This window comes from Poecilia latipinna, unplaced genomic scaffold (assembly GCF_001443285.1).
Source record: "Poecilia latipinna isolate Pla-1442-1.1 unplaced genomic scaffold, P_latipinna-1.0 Scaffold140, whole genome shotgun sequence".
NCBI lineage: Eukaryota > Metazoa > Chordata > Actinopteri > Cyprinodontiformes > Poeciliidae > Poecilia > Poecilia latipinna.
Window position 1 is genome coordinate 104,891 of NW_015112756.1, and position 18,743 is coordinate 123,633.

General features: G+C 39.4%; 2 protein-coding genes across 11 annotated transcripts in view; both read right to left on the reverse strand.

Annotated features, from left to right (window-relative positions):
* LOC106945331 (vitrin) overlaps positions 1–6,946 on the reverse strand; it is a 30,663-nt gene extending 23,717 nt beyond the window's left edge. For 9 of the 10 annotated variants that reach the window (XM_015028940.1, XM_015028941.1, XM_015028938.1 and 6 more), the window contains exon 1: positions 6,774–6,946. The gene's annotated coding sequence lies outside the window, so the exon portion shown is untranslated. The remainder of the gene's footprint in view (positions 1–6,773) is intronic. The other variant, XM_015028947.1, reaches the window with a different exon arrangement.
* Positions 6,947–9,345: 2,399 nt separating this feature from the next.
* On the reverse strand, positions 9,346–16,989 carry LOC106945333 (visual pigment-like receptor peropsin). The gene is made up of 6 exons (XM_015028948.1): positions 16,747–16,989; positions 15,851–16,056; positions 12,884–12,983; positions 11,073–11,177; positions 10,019–10,242; positions 9,346–9,933 (listed from the first exon to the last, which is right to left on the reverse strand). Exons 1-6 carry the CDS (start codon positions 16,883–16,885, stop codon positions 9,475–9,477), a joined length of 1,233 nt encoding a protein of 410 aa, XP_014884434.1. The 5' UTR covers positions 16,886–16,989; the 3' UTR covers positions 9,346–9,474.
* Between the last annotated feature and the right edge of the window lie 1,754 nt (positions 16,990–18,743).

The window sequence follows — 18,743 nt, forward strand, 5'->3', positions numbered from 1 at the left end:
TCTCATTTCCTATCAGAAACAATCTTTTTAGTTGTGCAAGAAATATTTTAAATCTAAATCTGAGCATATAAATGATTTTTGAGCTCAACTGCAGCTGTACAATCTTTCAGAAGCTCAATGTGCCTAAATGTGAGCAATTTTATTACAAGTTTAGACTTCTTTATTACTGTTCACGAGACTTATGGCACTTTTATTTACTTGTTTATTTGTTTAATGTACTTATTTTATTTCAATATTTTATAATTGTGTTTTGTCCTGGTGAAATTGTTGTGATTTTTGTTATATTTTTTTTTTTTTTTTTTTTTTTTTTTCATAATTAAACATTCAAAATCAATAATACAAGACACTAAATCAAAACGAACTTGTTTTACAGGAACTGCTTTCTCACACGCAAGCGACGTTGCTTCTGATCATGATAAAAATAAAGGACGATTCCTCACGGCAGGAAGACTTAAAATACCTTTTTTTTTTAACAAAGCAGATTATAGCTCTACAAAAATTGTAGATCAGGCACACATCTTTGATCAGTGCATCTTCAGTTACTCTGCAGGAAACAAGACCAAACAAAGACCTTCTGCAGCCTGAAACCACCCTGAGAGCCGAGTTGTACTCAGAATGACCTGTTTAGCATTTGTCTTATTATAAGTCATGTTGTTACACTTCAAAGGTCAGTCATTTGAGGTAAAGACAGTATTTTAGCCATTTGCAATCTCACCTTCAAACATATGAGATAAACAGCCTAAAGAAATCCGCCCACTAACATCCATGCAATCAGCTTTATTAGAGAGCACACAGACATAATCTAATGAGGAAGGAATGGAGAACTGCCCTCAGACGGTTTATGCGCTTGAGGGTGACAACCACATAAAGCTGGATCCTGCTTAGAAATACAATCTGTTTGCGGCGAGGAGAAAACCTCCCTCGGCATCTGTCATTCAGAAGTCACACACATGTACAAACATTAAGCACACTTGTAGAACCGTGTTTCGTGTTAGGAAGCGTGTGGCTGAGGCTTTGCTCCATGCACCATAATGTGTCATTATAGTTCTATTACTGCACAGCAAATCATGAACACTGACATACAGCAAGAAAACGCTTCACCACACAGAATCTGACAGTGAGAGCGCCTCGTAAAAGCCTGGCTTCATGTGTGTGTACCCCATCAGCAAGTCCAGCTGATGTTTGCTTCATGCGGAAGTGTGATATGGACACTGAGGCTATGGGATATTTGCTATAGCTGCTCATAGCACCATGAGACAACTATAAAAACATTCTCTTAAGGGCTTTACTGTTCAGTTGCTCCTGCTGGCAACTAGGGCTGAAATGATTAATTGGATTAATGATCAATTAATCGCTAACTGGAGCATACAGACAAAAAAAAAGATATTTGCTGAAAGAACAATAAGTTCAAAGCAGCAAAATTGTATAAATAATATGCACATTTTGCATTTAAGATAAAAAGAAAAATCAACTTTCGTCCGTAAATATGTTTTATCCAGAACTCACAGAGTGGCGTAATTTTAGCTTTACCTGGTTTAAGACAAAATCTTCTACACCTTTTGACACCAAATTGCTAACTAGTTAATGCAAAAAAAAAATAAAAAATCAGTTAATCTACTGTATAAAATCTAATGTACACTAAAAGAATGCTGTGTTATTGCTTTTTAGGCAATAAAATGTTTATTTTCTTATTTAAAAAAGGCAATGAATTATTTATTCACATATTTTAATGTATTTCAAAAAAAAATGGTGAAATGAAAATCTGCAGGATTTAATTTTTTCAGTTCAATCACAGATACATTTCAGTTGATCCTAGTTTTCGAACAGTACAATATGCTTCATCCATTATTCAAAGTAGCTTAAAAAGTTTTCTATCCAACTAAACCCAGCAGATTGCATCGAGTCACTGGCTTGCAGCATTTACTCCTGGATGAGTAAATGCTGCAACAGAAGCATTTACAGAAGCAACAGAAGAAAGCCAATTGCATCGAGTCATTGATTCTACATTGACTCCAGAGAAACCTCCAGCTGAGTCTGACTCAGTACGAGCGACCTGGCGGCTCTGAACCAAATCCAGGCCTTATTTCTGGGGTTGAGTCCAGAAACCTCCATTTCTTTGGTCGTGAATCACATCTCATGACCTTAGTCCACCTTCTCAAGTTGATAACCTTAGCCTTAAACTTGGAGAAGCTGACCTTCATCCTGGCTGCTTCATACTTGAGTAAAAACCTTAATTGTTCTCTAAAGATGATGGTTTAAAGACACCAGCATATCCATATAATTTACAAAAAGGTCAAGACAAAAGATCAGAGCCTGAGGTTTCTGAACCAGACACCCTCATATTCATGATTATGCTTAAAGGTCCTTGAATGCCACAAACAGGATCGCTGACACGGCGGAGTCCAACCACACTTGGAACAATTTTGTGCTGTGAATGTGCAGCTTTAGCCTTCATTTCACTGCAAGACCTTCATAGCATCACTGCTTTACTCAATATTTCAGCACCTCTTCAGGATGCATTGAGGAAAATAGTCATACGTTTCCTGAAGCTCTACAAAGCACATCAAGAGCTTTGTAGAGCTCTTGATGTGCTCTACAAACTCCAATTAGTCTCTTAGCAACTTTCCAATTAGTTGCTAATTGGAAAGCCACCCTCAAAACTCCAATTAGTCTCTTAGCAACTTTCCAAGGCTCCTGGCCTGTTCAGCTGTTAAACAAACTGGAGGTAAAACACACAGCTCCTCCTGAATCTGATGTTTGACTGGAGTAAGCCTTTCCAGGAAGGCTGAGAACTGGGATTTCTCCGGAGTTCAAACACAGTTTACAAGTGAATCAACCACAACAACCTCACAAAACCCATTAACTGCAACTTTTTGAATTAAATTCATTAAATACCTCAATTTTTCAAATTATTAGTACTTATTGAGATGAACATCAATGTTTCACGTGCTATTTGCTCAAAAACAATTTTTTCCCCCTGACACATGTCGGAATGGATGCTGTTATTGGGTTTGAATGCTAAATATGTTTTATAACCTGCAGCGATTTGACATTAGAATTTTAAAAAGAAGAAAACAATTAGCTTGTCACCTATGCAACGAGTCATCTTGTGGTGCAGTGCATGCATAATGAAACTCCCTGAAATCTCTGCTGGTCCCACCCCCTCAATCCAAAAAAAGAAAACCTAAGCATTTCCCAACTTTTATTAGCGTGTATGAAGTGATTGTCGGAAACTATAAACATGACCTGCTGCAGCATTTGTGAGAACTGACGTGTTTTTTTCCACTGCGCCAAGCTTTGACAGGTATTCAGATGACTGCTAGAGAAAAAGGACTGCAATTTGTCCTCACAGTGGATAGCAGCAGACTGTGAACATGCTGGAACAGATATGTGCGTCTAGAGAGCCGGAGATATGAAACAGGAGCGCAGCAGACCTCACCTGAACACCCAGCCGCCTCACAGGGAATCATAAACCCAGGGTTTCTTAAATGTAGAGCTACCTTCAGTAATTGCTTCTAAGGAAGCATTAATTTGGTCGAGCTGCACCTCTGCTGAGAAGGATGACATCACAGTAAAATAACAATAATTTCAGACTACTTAATTTGTGTGGAAAAAAAGAGTAATTACACAAAGAGAAAATGATGTTTTCTTTGAACAACCCAGGGGTTTCCTGCAGGATCTAAGGAGAGCAGATCCTGAAGGTTCACACAGCAAATGCAACCTTACATGCACCCAAGCATTCAGCAAATTAATTCAAACCAGACACAAGTTCAGTACAGCTTATTGGATGTTTATTAAACTTGCTATTTATCACTGTAATAAATTACTTTTATACTGTAATTGTAATATGTTTCACATTTAGCTTAGGATAAGTTATCCTGAGTGACCTCATTAGTTACACTGCCATAGACTTAGGCCTCTCCTTTTTCTGCTGTATTCTCTTACTACTCTCCAGTTTTGCATTATTTGTCATCATTTCAACTTTTAACTTTATGTTTGTTTTTGTTTTATACGAATCATAGAAGCTGCATCTGGTCTGATATTCTTTCAGCTGTGACATCTTCATGGAGCTGCTGCCAACAACTCAACGTTTTCCTCTTATAGATGATACACTGGACCCTGTTTCAGTGTTTAACCCTGTCTCTCTCTCCTATTGGCTGAGCTTTTATTGCGCTGTCTTTCATCCTGTGGTGAATCCTCCAGTTCTGCTGGAGGTTTCTTTCTGTTAAAGTCAAGTTTTTACTCTCCACTGTCACTACATGCATGCTCACTATGAGGGATTGCTGCAAAGTCAATGACACAATTACATTTCCAGGAGATGTGAATGCTACAAATCAATGACTGACTCTTATTTGCTGGATTTCCTCAAATGGAGCACTGATCATTCCAGAGGCTAGTCATTTTTGACCTGGACTGTCTTCTGCAGTGGCCTCCTAATGACCCATTTGTTTAAGTTGGATGTTTTAAGCAGGGAAGCATTAAGACCCTACAGGAAAAATGCAGTGTGTGATGAAAACTAGCAATGCACATGAGGCTAAACACACACTATCAACGATGAACCACAGAGTTATGCTGTTGGGATTATTTTCATCAATAAGGAATGTGGTCAGAGCTGATGGGAAGATGGGTGGAACTACATACACATGAATCCCACAAGAAAACGTCTTGCAGAGGTTCACCTTACAATGCAAATCACAGTACAGTGGGCCCTACCCTCCTGTTGGCAGGTTCACTTCTTTGTGATTTTTCTGTGAAAAGTAACCTCAAATTATTTGCAGAAAATCCACATATAGATTTTTTCATAGAACATATGTAAGATATTCTTGGGATATAGCCCAATGCTACTTGCCATGCTACTGGCGAGCCATTTATTTTCCTTGGGGATTATTAGCTGTACCCCAAAGAGTGGAGATGAGCAAGACTGTGATGGTTTCTACTCTTCATATTAATGCATATTATGGAATATTTTATATTTGAACAATTTAAATAGACAGTTATCAGCGTTTTTACGAAGGGCCTCAAGTAGGGATGACAATTTATGTGGCCAATTTTCTTAATTTCGGGAGATCAGTGACAGGCTGATACTTACATATAAAGCCAATATTATCCACCAAGATTATCTACCTCAGCAAAGGTCTAAAAATCAGTCACTGTCCTCTTTCACTGTCAGCCCTGACCTGTTGCAGTTAACATTAGTCACTCCACTTTTGCCAACTCAGCAGCTTTCTTGCTATATATTGGCAGTAGGCAAAATTGGAATTGACTGGTCAGGCTTTTTAAAGATCAGAAATCGGCAATCGGCCAGAAAATTGAAATCAGTGCAACTCTGGTCTCACGAATTCACAATAAGCTGTGATCTCCAACCCCCATGAATACTGGTGGTCTTCTGTAAACATACATCCAAAGCTATTGGAATGGCTAAAGTTAAACATATCTATGTGTTAGGATGGCCTAGTCAAAGTCCATGCCTAAGCACCATTGACAATCAGTGATGGGATTTGAAAAGAATGGAAAAGTAGTTCATATGCACCACAACCTTAAATGGTTTCACAAAGCTCAGATTTTTTTTATATGAAAATGCCAGCTGTTTTTTTTTTTCTTTTAGAAAAAATCAGAAACTTCTAACCACAGAAATCAAAGAAAGCAGAACCCATATCAGGCAGGTGTTTGAAAGGAAGCTCCACTGCAAACAGGATATGGACGATATGGGCTGGGAGACCACACATGTCTTACAAAGTGGTTGTTCAAGTGGTTGTTCATGATGAGCTCTAAAAACACATTGTGGGCAATTATAATTGCATGTTTCATTGCATTAGTGTAATCTTTGCATGCAGCCTAACTCTAAAAGTGAGGAGTTGTGTTCCCCGCTTGGCATAAACATTAATTTTCTGAAGTGGCCAGCGCAGATGCATTGAGGGTTAATAGCTGGGAGGGATTGGAACTTGTTTCATAACTTGGTAAAACCCTGCTCCTGGGTGAAAGCAAGCCTGAAGCCAGACTCTTTACACACATTACCAGGAAGTGTTAAAACCCACCATCCACAGGTGTCAGTGCTGTGCTCCAAACATTTTTAATGGACCAAAAAGCTGCAACAACAAGCAGAAAGAAAATCAAACTCCAGCAAGTCTCTACAGGGTCACTCCTGCTGCTGCTTCTGATACACGATTTGTTTATTGAGTTCCTCACAGGCTGAATTATTTTAACTCTTGGCAATCAGCTCAATGCAAGCTGCAGCTTGTTGCTGGACATGTTATACTGAGACCACCTGCACCTAATAATCCTGCTTCAACACAAGAAGAAGAATCAGGAGAATGTATAACAAGATGTCAAACTTAGTTGAAGATGAAAAATTCCTCTCTGTTGCAGGTGAAAATAACTTAAAATAAAGCTTCAGGTGAGTTGATAGGACAAATATATATATATTTTAACTTGTTATTAGTGAAAGTATGTAGTGCATACTGCAGATTGATGTCAAGGTGAACCACAACCAAGGCAGCTGTAAGTTTATTTAAGCAGTATCTGAGCATAGATTTCACAATAAATTATTTACTAAAAATGGCAAAACTTCCACCCATGCTGATGAAAACTCCCACTCATCACTGAGCAATTGCAAATCGATCCTCTGACAAATGAACTAATTATGCATCATTTAGCAAGTTAATAATTCACTCAAGCCACGCAAATGCCACAGAAACCAGCGTGCTGGAGTTGCTTCTCTCAGCTCCCTGTTCAAAACCTCCTTCCCGGAGAGCAATGAAGGAAGGAGCCTTTACCTGAGGAGGTAATATAATCCGGTCCGCGTTAAAAACGTAATCCCATGCGGAATCCTTTCCTGGTATTCCTCCTCTGGATGAACCGAGGAGCAGCGATCCTTCCACCTGAAGTTTCACTTCAAACTGGATGACTGTGCTGATTAGAAGCGGAGAGCAGGATGGGTGCAGAGTTGTTCCCCCCCCCCTACCCCTCTCCATCCCCACTCCCATGGTTTGCCCGTCCCACTTCAGGTTTTTTCACCCAGCCACAGATCGGCGCGGCTGTGAGGAGAGGAGAGAGGCAGCGTACGCCTGCAAAGGTATTCATGTCCTCTCACGTTTTGTCACGTTAAAAGTGCAACATCAAGGGATTTTATTTGACAGTCTAACACCAAGTAGGGATTCATTACAAAATGGGAAATCTGAAACGTGTGACAGTTATCTGCATTCCAGACCTCGTGTTTTACTGTGCAACAGTCACACTCATTATAAATCCAGCTGTTCTGTGAAGGCTTCAAAGGTTTGTTAGAATATTAGTGCACAAACAGCTTCGATCTTTCTACACCTCCCTTTTCATTCGGAGTGCCCCAAGGTTCCATGTTAGGTCCAATTCTGTTTTTATTTATTTATTTATTTATTTATTGCTACTAGGGTAAAAAAAAAAAAAAAAAAGCATACACACACACACACACACACACACACATGGCTTTTCATTGCTATGCAGATGATCTTCAAATATATCTACAACTTAGTCCAGACACTAATATCTGGTTTCCACTCCATGGGTTGGTGCGGTGTACTTATGTAGCAATGTCCCTGTGTTCATTGAAAGTTAAAATCACACTTTCCTAACATCAATCAGAAATTAGGTTTGCTTTTTTTAGCTCAGAAAAAAAGCAAAAAATTAAGTTTGTATTGTAAATTGTATTACCATCAGTCAATGCTTTTGGTAACCATGATTATCTCCAAGTAAGCAAGTAGTGCCCTCTTCCCTTTGCATTAAAAAGCAAAGTCATGCTGCCAGTCATCATTTATCAATCTTTCAAGAACTTCAATGAGAGAATTTGAGTTGTTGTGAAAAAATCGTCAAAGTACCCAAGAGAGTCCAGAAGGCGTCAGGACCGTCTCGTGATGATGATTCAGCAAAAGGATTGAGTTGCCACTCCTGTAGAGCTTGATAAGGAATGGCAGCAGTCAGGTGCAAATGTCTAGAAAGGGGTCAAAGAAGCCACTTTAAGTCAGACTAACATTCTGCACGAAGTATAATGATTGAACTCCAGGGGATGTGGTCAGGATACTTCCCAGGAAATAAGGTGAACGGTACCCTGAGTCCTGTGTCATGCAGAGAAATAAGCATCCTGAGATAATTCATGGAGTTGTTCCCCATCCATGAGTTTTGCCTAGAAACATAGCTAGAAAGAAAACAAGATATAGAACGTCTCCCAACAGCACCTTTGCCAAACTATTCAGCAGTAGAATAGGGCATGACAAAGGACATAAGTACAAGGCAAATGGACAACTAAGTGGTTCAGAGATTTAAACTCTGAAACTTCTCAGATCCTAATCCTAAAGGGGATTGAGACTTTCTATAAACTGTATTCCCCAATGAAAGCTTGTGAAACTAGCTATCTTCTATCCTTCCTAGTTCTAGTCTAGTTCCACCATACAGGACAATTCAGAGTTGTTTTGCGAACACATCATATCCACGGTCACTTTGGTGTTAATGACCTTTTGTCCAGCCATTGTAGCTAACCCTACCTCTCCTAACACCCGACACTTGATATCAGCCTTACATGACTCCCAAATCCTGAGCTATAGTTGGTTTATGCAGACTGTTGGCGCATAAGGTGTTGTGGATGCTTGCCTGCCATTTGAAGCTACAAGTCTGAAGTACTGCTGTAAAAGAGCTCATTGTGTGCGCTATTACAGTCTCTGCAGGAGCCACTGGGGAGCTTTATTCAAGATTAGATCCCTCTGCCCCAAGTAGACCAAGAGGGCGGACTGAGTTTCAGGGTTACTCATTTCTCTTACACCCCTGCCATCCTTTTGACAGGTTGTAAACATAGAAAATTTGTAACTCACAGCTCTCTGGGCTGGATTTCCTGTAAAAACCTAACCCCTCTGCTTCTGATTTTAGCTGGCCGACACGGTGACGATGCAACTAATGGAGATGTGAAACTGCTCATCTTTTTGGACACCGCGTTATCTGCAGCGTATATGTGAGATTAGCGTGTGAGCACCCTCGAGGGTGCACTGCATAACACCATCAGATACTTCAGTCAAGTCAAGGATGGTTCAGTGGTTCCAGATGATACAACGGATCTCATGTCTCAGCACTTTACTGCTTCCACATTTCATGGATTGTTCCAAAAAGGATTTAGGCGGGCCGGTTATACCTTCCTGGAAAGATCGTGACCTTTAGTGCTAACTAGAAGATTCTGGTATGATTTATTTGCAAGGTGAAAGCCAGACTAATTAACTTCAAAGTAGTTCTAATTAGTACCAGGAAAGTCATCCAAGTCTGTTCGTCTTTGGGTTTTAAAAACTTTCAGACCGATGTAGTGAAACAAAAATATAAAATATAATTTGAGCCTTCAAAAACTTGTTTATTGGCGCACGTACTGATGCCAAACATGGGTACATCTGCTTATGAAGATGGGTAAGATGAAGAAAATACAAAAAACAGTCAATCCCACTCTTGTACTGCTGGTTTAAAACAGTCTTAGAGTCTGTCGCACCAATACTCTGACGTTTCAATGTGTGAGGGCACATCGATGTGGAAGATCTCAGGTGGAGTCTCAGGAGGACTGTTGACCCCTGAGTCGCTGTCAGGGTTGGACCTGTTTGGCTCTCCTGCCAAATATTTCGCCTCTGGTCTTTGGGCAGGAAGGGATGTGTGTTGGAGCAAGTTGTCAGCTTTTGGTTTGATGTTTCTAAAGTGTTGCAGATGCACCACTTCCCTGCTCTCTGGAATGCACGGAAACAGCAGTGAGACCTCCTTGCGAAATCTGGAGCTCATGCCGAAGTATATGAGTGGGTTGTAGAAGCTGGCAGACTTGGAGAAGAGGCGGGTGACGATGCTAGTGGTGCTGGGTACGTGGAAGCCCCAGGCCGACCACATGGAGACCACCGCGTACGGTGACCAGGCCATGATGAAAGCAGTGCAGATTACAATAGAAATCTAGTAGGGGGGGGGGATAAAAAATCACTATGGTTTCATTTTTATTTCTGCCACCAAATATGTCATGATTCTACATTAGACTTACCCTCGTGACATCTCTTTCCATCTTCCTTTGTCGCGCAGAGAGAAAACCATCAGCGGACATTGCATTTGTGCATTTTACAGTCTTTATAATAGATATGTAGGAGAAGAGCATGATGATCACGGGGATGAAAAAACAGAAGATGAGGATAGAGATTATGTAAGACTTGTAGATGGTGGAATAATTGGCTTTGGACCAGTCCACCTCACAGGTGCCATAACCCCGATCTGCAAAACACAAGATGCAGACAATCAGGCTGTAGCTCAGTAATTATTACAGATGAACTGATATCCTCTTTTGATGTTGTTGTTATTTTAGTTTGAATATGGACCATGCAGGAACTGGTTATTATAACTTCTCTTGTGCTTTCTCTTTTGTTGCTTCATACCAGCCATGCTTTACTTCCTTCCTACTGTGGTAATGTTTCATACCTGGTTTAGTACTTTAAAGTGCTCATAATACTCGTTGAGGAAATGGGTTTATATGTCTCCAATTAATTTGATCTAGCTTTAGGAGGTCATTTATATATATATATATATATATATATATATATATATATATATATATATATATATATATATATATATATTTTTAATCAAGGATCCTAATGTGTGATATTTCTTTTTTAAATGTTTGTCACTTTTGGCCTTTAGTGAAGAGTCATTTGACAAGAAAGAGGATGGAGAGAGAATAGTCAGACATGCAGCGTATGGCCTGATACCATTGAACGCAGGAAAACCACGTCGAGGATTATATCCTCTGTAAATACTACCAACTGAGCTACCCAATGCCCAAAAGTCATATTTTGTAGAAGGGGGGAGGTGAGCCAAACAAAAATCAAAGGAAAAGAAAGGGGGGGAAAAAAATTCCAATTAAATGAAATTATAAGTGAGACTCAAACATTTTTAGTTTTATTTGTCCCTAAAATACCCAACTACCAAGAAAAACTAAAAAGGAATGGCTAAGTACATTGATAGAAAACAGTTTTGTACAAAATAGACGCAAGTGGGCACAAAAAAAACAATACATTTTGGTGAGGTTTCAAACTGGAACAGACCTGTGTAGCTGCCCCATCCCAGCAGCGGCGCGACAGACCAGAACAGCGCTCCGGTCCAAATGAAAATTAGGGATATTGCAATGGTGTTGATGCTGATGCAGTGTGCTGCAACGATACACAGCAAAAAGTAAAGGCAATGTCAAAACAACAATACGTAGTTCATGAGTTTGATTTTTAGTTCTTAAAGGTTAAATGTTTTTGGCAAACAGAAACAGTGAGAGGCTCTGAAGGAAGGAAAATTCTTGTTACTTGTTATGAATGTCAGCACTCTCATTGACATTTGTTGAACAATGAAGTCTTTTATTGACAGCCTTTACCAAACATCTGAAAAGGACACAATTACACACATTATGTGAACTATGAAACTATGAAAAGGTCAGCTCTTTCTTTGCAGTTCTAAAACATACTTCAGAGCTTTGCTATAAGGAACTGCAAAAGTATTCATAGACCTTAGACATTTCAATATTTTGTCACAAACTTTATCAGTTTTAACACAAATCTATGCTTATCTGTTAATGGAAAGTAAGGTTCCCCATTTTGTGTAACATTTTAAAGTTATAAAAAGAGTCAATTTTTATTTGCCGAGTCAATACTTTGAGGGAACACCTTTAATTAAATCAGAGCTGGAAGTGTTTTCCTCCGTCTCTCAAACAGATTTGCACTGAACTCTTTGCCCATTCTTTTTGCAAAATAGTTGAAGTAAGACTGAGAGGATCTCTGAACAACAATTTGAAAGTCTTCCTACAGATTCGCAATTAGATTTTGTGCTCAAAGCTTTTCTTGCAGGATTTACCTTTGTCCATCCTGCAATTAACTGAATAAGGGAGGCTGTTCTTGACAGCATAATGTTCTGCTGTGGAAATGCTGTGTTTTTCACCCTACACAGTGTTTTGTGTGCTTTAGTTTGGTCTCATTTGACCACATGTTTGTTGCTCAGGACAAGGAAATACATTAGCGTTTTTTTTTTTTTTTTACTCTGCAAATCTAGCCTTTACGGAAGAGTGGCAAAAAGAAAACCACTTTTGAAAGAAAGTCAAGAATTTATGTTTGCCATTGCCCGTCCTGCCAGTATAGATGGACAGCTATATTCTTTCTATGGTATGTTTTAAAGGCTGAGATATTGTTTTGTAAGCTAAACCTGCATTAAACTTAACCACAAATACATTTCTGATCTATCTGGTAAATTATCGGACAGCTACTTTGTGTTGTGCTGACCCATCACATAAAATCCAAATGAAATAGAGGCTTATGGTTGAAATTTGACAAAAATGTTTAAAAGTTCAAGAGATATAAATCCATCTGTAAAACTGTAAGTACCAAAACTCAGAGCTTTTTGTAGCTTTCACACCAACTCACCTCACATACCTGGTGGTTAATTTGCTCCTTAGATTGTTTAAATTGCTCTATTCAGACCTAGGTTAGTCATTTTCAATGGCTGTATTATGGCATATAATGCAACTGGTGATATCCCACACTCGCCACTAATGGGCACAGTTTACAGTCACAGAGTTTTAAAAACAACCGCCAACTACGTAAAATCAGATACAGTTTTTCACCCTCATTTCTATGTAATTAGGACATTCTTTGACATTCGGATGTAGTCTCAAAAATAGAAAATGTCACCTCAAATTGTCTTAATGACATACTGGAGAAATATAAATGGAATGGCTGGAGACGAATGGTAGTTATTTTCCCAGATGAAAACAGAAGCAGGCTTTTCTGTCAGAGGAGGTCAGTGGAATGAGAAGGAGGGCAGCCATGATGGCCCTCTTTGTGTTTTCACACTTGCATTCTGAGAAGTTTGTTCTGACCTTTTTGCGGGTGGCATCCCTTGATGTATCTGGTGACGCTGATGACTGTTAAGGTGTTGATGCTCACAAGGCCAAAGAGCAGCGTGAGGAAGCCGTCTACCTGGAAGAAGATGGACACAGGGGATTTATTTCATTTATTGCATGGCATCTTTACAGTGTCTTCACCAGACTAAAGATCTGATCCTTCCAGACCCAATATTTGCATCATTCTTCAGTCAGATGCTACCGTAGGTCATAATTTGGTTGATTATTCTCCCAAAGTTAAAGGTGTCCACATTGCAGTGCAGGTGCTTTTGCTATATTTTATAATCTTTTTATATCTTGTAGCTACTTTTTGTCCCAATGCATTATCTTTCAGCTTAATAGTTAAATAGTTTGACTGTTACATGTGAAATGTTTAGAATCTGTGTTTTTTGCAATACTGTTGCTGCCTGTTTTGGACAGAACACTTTGCAAAAGAGATCTTTGATATCATTAAGTACTCGCCTAGCTACATAAAAGTTAATAAATAAAAAGAAAAGCTAAAGCTCACAGCTAAACAGCTCCAGCATATTTGATCAAATACAACTTTTTACTGTAAATTTTATGCAAACATATCTGTCCATGCATCAATGCCCAAAAACGAAGAACAATTTTTCACTTTAACAAGTGAAGCTTTATGGCTTTTGCTATAATAAGTAGATTATGGCTCCTTTCATCTTCTCATTCTGTTTCTTCTTGATGACACGTAAGCATCCTGCAAGGTTTCGCTGTTTTACTATTGTGACCTTTCTCTTTTAAACATGAACATACTTTGGTTTATAGGGATATAAATCTTGCTAAAACAAGAATTTGTTTTTTTGTTTTAAAATGATTCTACTGTATTCCAGCTCCGGCAGCTAAATCTTTCAAAATATGACCTAATCAAAAACGACAACAGCAATCGAGGTGACGGTCATCCACAAAACAAATTATTTTCTCACTCTAACACATTGTTATTTAAAGTATAGCAAGTTTAATGACCAGGAAGAAATCGTTCCCATATTCCTTTGACCTACATGTTGATGGCTAAAAGAAACATGAGGAAATAACTTTATCAAGCTCTGTTGGCGTTTTGGTATATTATGTCTGCTTTAGTGATGCTGTATTGCTCCTACAATCATCCATTCATCCATTTTCTGAACACCCTTGTCCCTCAGTGGGGTCGGGAGGGGTGCTGGTGCCTATCTCCAGCTAACGTTCCGGGCGAGAGGCGGGGTACATCCTGGACAGGTCGCCAGTCTGTTGCAGGGCAACACAGACACACAACCATGCGCACACACACACACACACCTAGGGGCAATTTAGACAGACCAATTAACCTAACAGTCATGTTTTTTGGACTGTGGGAGGAAACCGGAGTACCTGGAGAAAACCCACGCATGCACAGGGAGAACATGCAAACTCCATGCAGAAAGACTGGGGCCGGGAATCGAACCCAGAACCTTCTTGCTGCACGGCAACAGCTCTACCAACTGCGCCACTGTGCAGCCCCTCCTACAATCAGCTTTTTAAATTTTTTTTACTTTCTTGTAAAGTCTGTTGTACATCCCTCGTTTAAATTAAATACTCAGGCTAACTAAGATGAACAGAAAAAGTGAACTGAATTGGATGATAGATAACAGAATTATTGCGTTGTATCACACAAACCGTGGTCATCAATTTTTATCGCCAATGGTGTAGATGTAAACTTTGGGTTATATATTGTTTGCGGGCGAATATCTCTGAATTACAACCCTTCTTGAAAGGTGTTGCGGTGTTTCCATTTCTTTCCGACTGTGCAACACCCGGCTCCCTGCTGAGTCACTTCCAGGTAACACACCTCATTTGAGGTCATTTGCTAATTACTATCTTGATCTTCCTTTGTACTAATCCAGTTACACGCACTCATCACAATTTTCTCACTCACTCTGGTTCCTGGGGTTTTAATTCAAAGCTAGTTTCTTGCATATGTAGGAAGAATCAAAAGAAAAAAAAATTATGACTTTAATGTTTTATGTTGCATGTTTGCCTCTGTGAAGCCCAGTTCGGCTTCCTAAGGTGCAAATACACAGAGCTGGCTGGGGTTTGTTCTGGTCACATCACGTTTCGTGCACTAATCTGCTTCTCACATGCTTGTTCACATGCTCTTTCCTTTTCTAAAGTGTTGCTTTTGGAGTGTACCCTTATTTTTAATTTTGACTACCACCCCCATCTCAGCTCGCCTCTCAGGGGAAGGTAAGATAAGAGTGGCACGCTACAGCTTTTCAACACCTTGTTTTTCTATGATTTTTCAGGGAGTTTTCCCTGACGTTCCTGCACGGATCCCAACTTTCCTCCGGAGCTAGCCTTGAGCAAGAAAAATAGCCTGCTTGAATTCCAGGCAAAAGAATGACAACAATTTAATTTTGAGCTGTGGCTGCGAGCGGATAAGAAAACACAGGGATGAATGGCGCACTTCACTGCTTGCACACATAAGACTTGTTTTTAAAATTAAGGTTTTAGATGGAAATTGCAATTGTGTTGAAAAATTTGAGCAAATGGTTAAAATATGCTAAAGAAAAATCAAGGGAAAAGCTCCTAATAGTTCTCCATTTGGTTGTTGAACTTCTACTAGGAGAGGTTTACCCATTTAAAGGTCTCCAACATGCTAATCTTATTACAGATTTAACCTCTAGCCTGCATGGCGAGTACCAAAATCCCCTGCATATGCACTCGCACACACTCGCACACATGCTCTATTCATGGTAAAACCTCTGCTGTTTTGTAATGTAATGAATTAACTGGGAAAGATAGACAATGCACATAACGTTGTTTGCAATTCAGAACATTGTATGATAACATTTTACCTTTTTAATTGTTATTAAACTTAATTGCTATAGCACAGCTTGAGATTTAACAGAGAGAAAAAAATCCAGAACACAAGGAATTGTTTGGCTTATTTAGCATTTGTTTTTACATTTCGTTTACCTGGCAAGTCCAGATCCACGTGATCAGATACCCGTCATCTTTCAGGATGTTAAAGATTTCCAGAATTCCTCGAGAGTATCCAAACACCGAGATGCTGGCATCAGAAATGGCGAGGTTTAAGGTGAAGAAATCTGTTGGTTGGAGTAAGGCCCGCTGGCGGTACAGGACAAATATCACCAGACTGTTTCCAAACCATGAAAGCCATCCTGCAAAGAAGCGATATCAGAGATATTTTCAGGACTATCTTATCTGATAGTGCAGGTAAAACTAGATTGGTAAAACATATTCAAATATAGATGGTGTTCAATAGAAAAGCTACACATTGTCTAATGTTTTAAAATGCCAAATATAATCATTTGTTGGTGTAGTAGTTGACTAGCAACAAACCACGTCATTATGAGCTGTACTTGCATAATTTATACAACATAAATTACATTTGTGTCCATTTTACCATGAGCATATTTATACTGTGGGTTTTATAGTCAGACGATGTTAAGGTAGACAAACTGATAAATTTGCCATTTCACGTAAAAAACCTGCTTGGCTGGACTTTAAGACTTTGATCAGATAAAACACAGAGTTCCTGTAAATCAAGACTAAAACCCACCTGCCTAGAGTTCCCTTTGAATACTAGCTGAACATTAATATGTATAATTGTTGTATATTTCCTTGATGATTTTGATGACATTTGACAAAATGTAATGTTTATTGCTTGTTTCATAATTGGTTACTGTGTGACGTTTTTTGGTTATAAGCACTTTGAACTTTACTTTCCCCTACTTGTTTAAATGTTTGCTTGAATTTTTTCAATGAAAAGGAAAAATGGTTCATCTTTCAATACACGAACACCTGCGGAATAGGAGCCTGTCACTAAGGTTAGACAGTCGTTGACTCACCCAGCACTAACAGGTAGACTCCAACGATGGTTTCTCCTTGTTCAGAGAGAGGAGCCTCTGTATGCAGAGTGCTGAGGTTATTATTCCTCCATGGAATATTCACCACCTTCAGTGGAAAACCCTTCAGCGTTATTTCCATGGCCTGCACTTTGATGCCTCGGCATGAATCCTTTCTGTCCTCGACGACGGCTTTGCTCTCCACTGCTTCCTGCAGATACTGCCGTCGTTCACCAGTAGGGATGACGGGCCAGTTGGTTTTAAATCCAGCTTAGACACAGTCACTAATACCTGCCTGCTCGCTTGTTCCGATGTCTGGACTGGTAATCCTATCTATTTCTTACAACTAAGAAGATAGGGATTTTGGGTGGAAATCCTTGTCAATAGCAATGTATCCAGTAAGCCTTATAGAGTCACTTGTTTTAGTTTTAATTAGGTAAAGTACCAGGATTAATCAAAGACAATCAAAGGACATCGGCAAAGTCTAAACAGATAGACATTTTGAGCTATTGATCAAATTCCAACCTGCCTTTTATTTTTAATCTGGTGTGTTTTTTTGTATTATTTCAACTTCATCATTTGAAAAACGAATCCACTCCAACCTGCAATATAATATCTCCTCAGTTTTCTCATTTGCTTCCTGTCAACTTCTTTATCAGAATTATTTTGGTCTGATTAAGCTTCTTTGTAAACTCTTGGACTACATAACATGTTTTCAACTCATTGCAATATCCTAGATTTAAAAAAGAGAAAGTAGAAATGTACCTTTTCTACTACCTGGGAGGGTTATAGCTGTATAATAAACCAGGTGGAGTACCTAGATGGATGATCAGGTGTGAAAGTAAATTTTATTTGACTCAACAGCATGTGCTCTTGGTGCAGATGGTCTCATTTTAGAGCAAGATGTTTACTTATCAAAATGTTCTTAAAATGCAAAAATCTTAGGTGCAGCCCAAAAATGTATCTTCTTTTTATAACATTTGCTTTAATTTTAATTCCATAGTAAATAGGAGCACAAACCTCCAGTGATTTTTACACAAAAGATCACTGGAGAAGAGCACACGTTGTTCATTAAGCTTGACTAAATATAGACACCATTTTTAAACAATGACCCAGTATCAAGGCCTTGTTGTTGAACGTAGACTAAGGTTGTTTTGTTTTCTTTATGTCACATAAATTTGACATTTTAACGGGGGTTAAATGATTTTTTTTATACATCAAAATGAAGATTGGGCCTCATGATTGGACCTATAATAAATGAAGCAACACATTGACAAACATGAACAGTACATAAGCTTTTGGTTCTGTAAATCACTCAGAGCAAAATGTCTCTGTACTTCAGGAATACGTCCTGTGAAGCTTCACCATCTCTCCAGACATATATTTAACTTCTACTAATCGATTCCATTCACATGAAGCAATGGAGGCGGCGACTGCACTTCAGCTGTGACGGAGCTTTGAAGTGTCAAATGATGAGGATTATCCATGCTGTGCCAACTTCAATGTGCACTGATGTCACTGCTGGAGCATCTGGCACTTCGGGGATGCAGCATGTGGGGCAATACCACATGATGTACGTAACTACGCTGAAAAAGATGAAATTCAGCTCATTTTCTCCAAATGAGGCTAGACGTTTGTTATTGATTAAAACACTCTTGCAAGCTTACAGTTGCGACGCATTTCCCCTCCTCCACTCTCCTCTTCACAGTGAGCTTCTCTGTGGTGGAGCATCTACCAAAGTGGGAACCTGAGCCACCGCCCTCCATGTGCGTTTAGCTTACAGTGCACACCTTGTCTTCCTGATCGCCCTGCCACACAGCAGCTCTGCTGGCCCTCAGGATGTGGAGGGAAGGGCTGCTGCCAGATGCCTCAATGCTTCCGAGTCCTCCTCATGAAACCCTTTTAGTCTCTGAAAGCCAGACGTAGCCAAGAGGAAAGCAGGGCTCTGACCCTAATTGTCACCTGTCCAGCAGCTAACAAGGAACCCAGTCTCTGCTCAT

What these genes read in the sequence shown, in the direction of transcription:
- LOC106945333 (XM_015028948.1), bottom strand. Translation starts at nt 16,885, where the DNA reads ATGGAAATAACGCTGAAGGGTTTTCCACTGAAGGTGGTGAATATTCCA. An exon ending in CGTGGATCTGGACTTGCCAG is followed by an intron (nt 12,984 to 15,850) that starts GTAAACGAAATG and finishes ATCTTCTTCCAG; the next exon opens with GTAGACGGCTTCCTCACGCT. An exon ending in GGGATGCCACCCGCAAAAAG is followed by an intron (nt 11,178 to 12,883) that starts GTCAGAACAAAC and finishes GTATCGTTGCAG; the next exon opens with CACACTGCATCAGCATCAAC.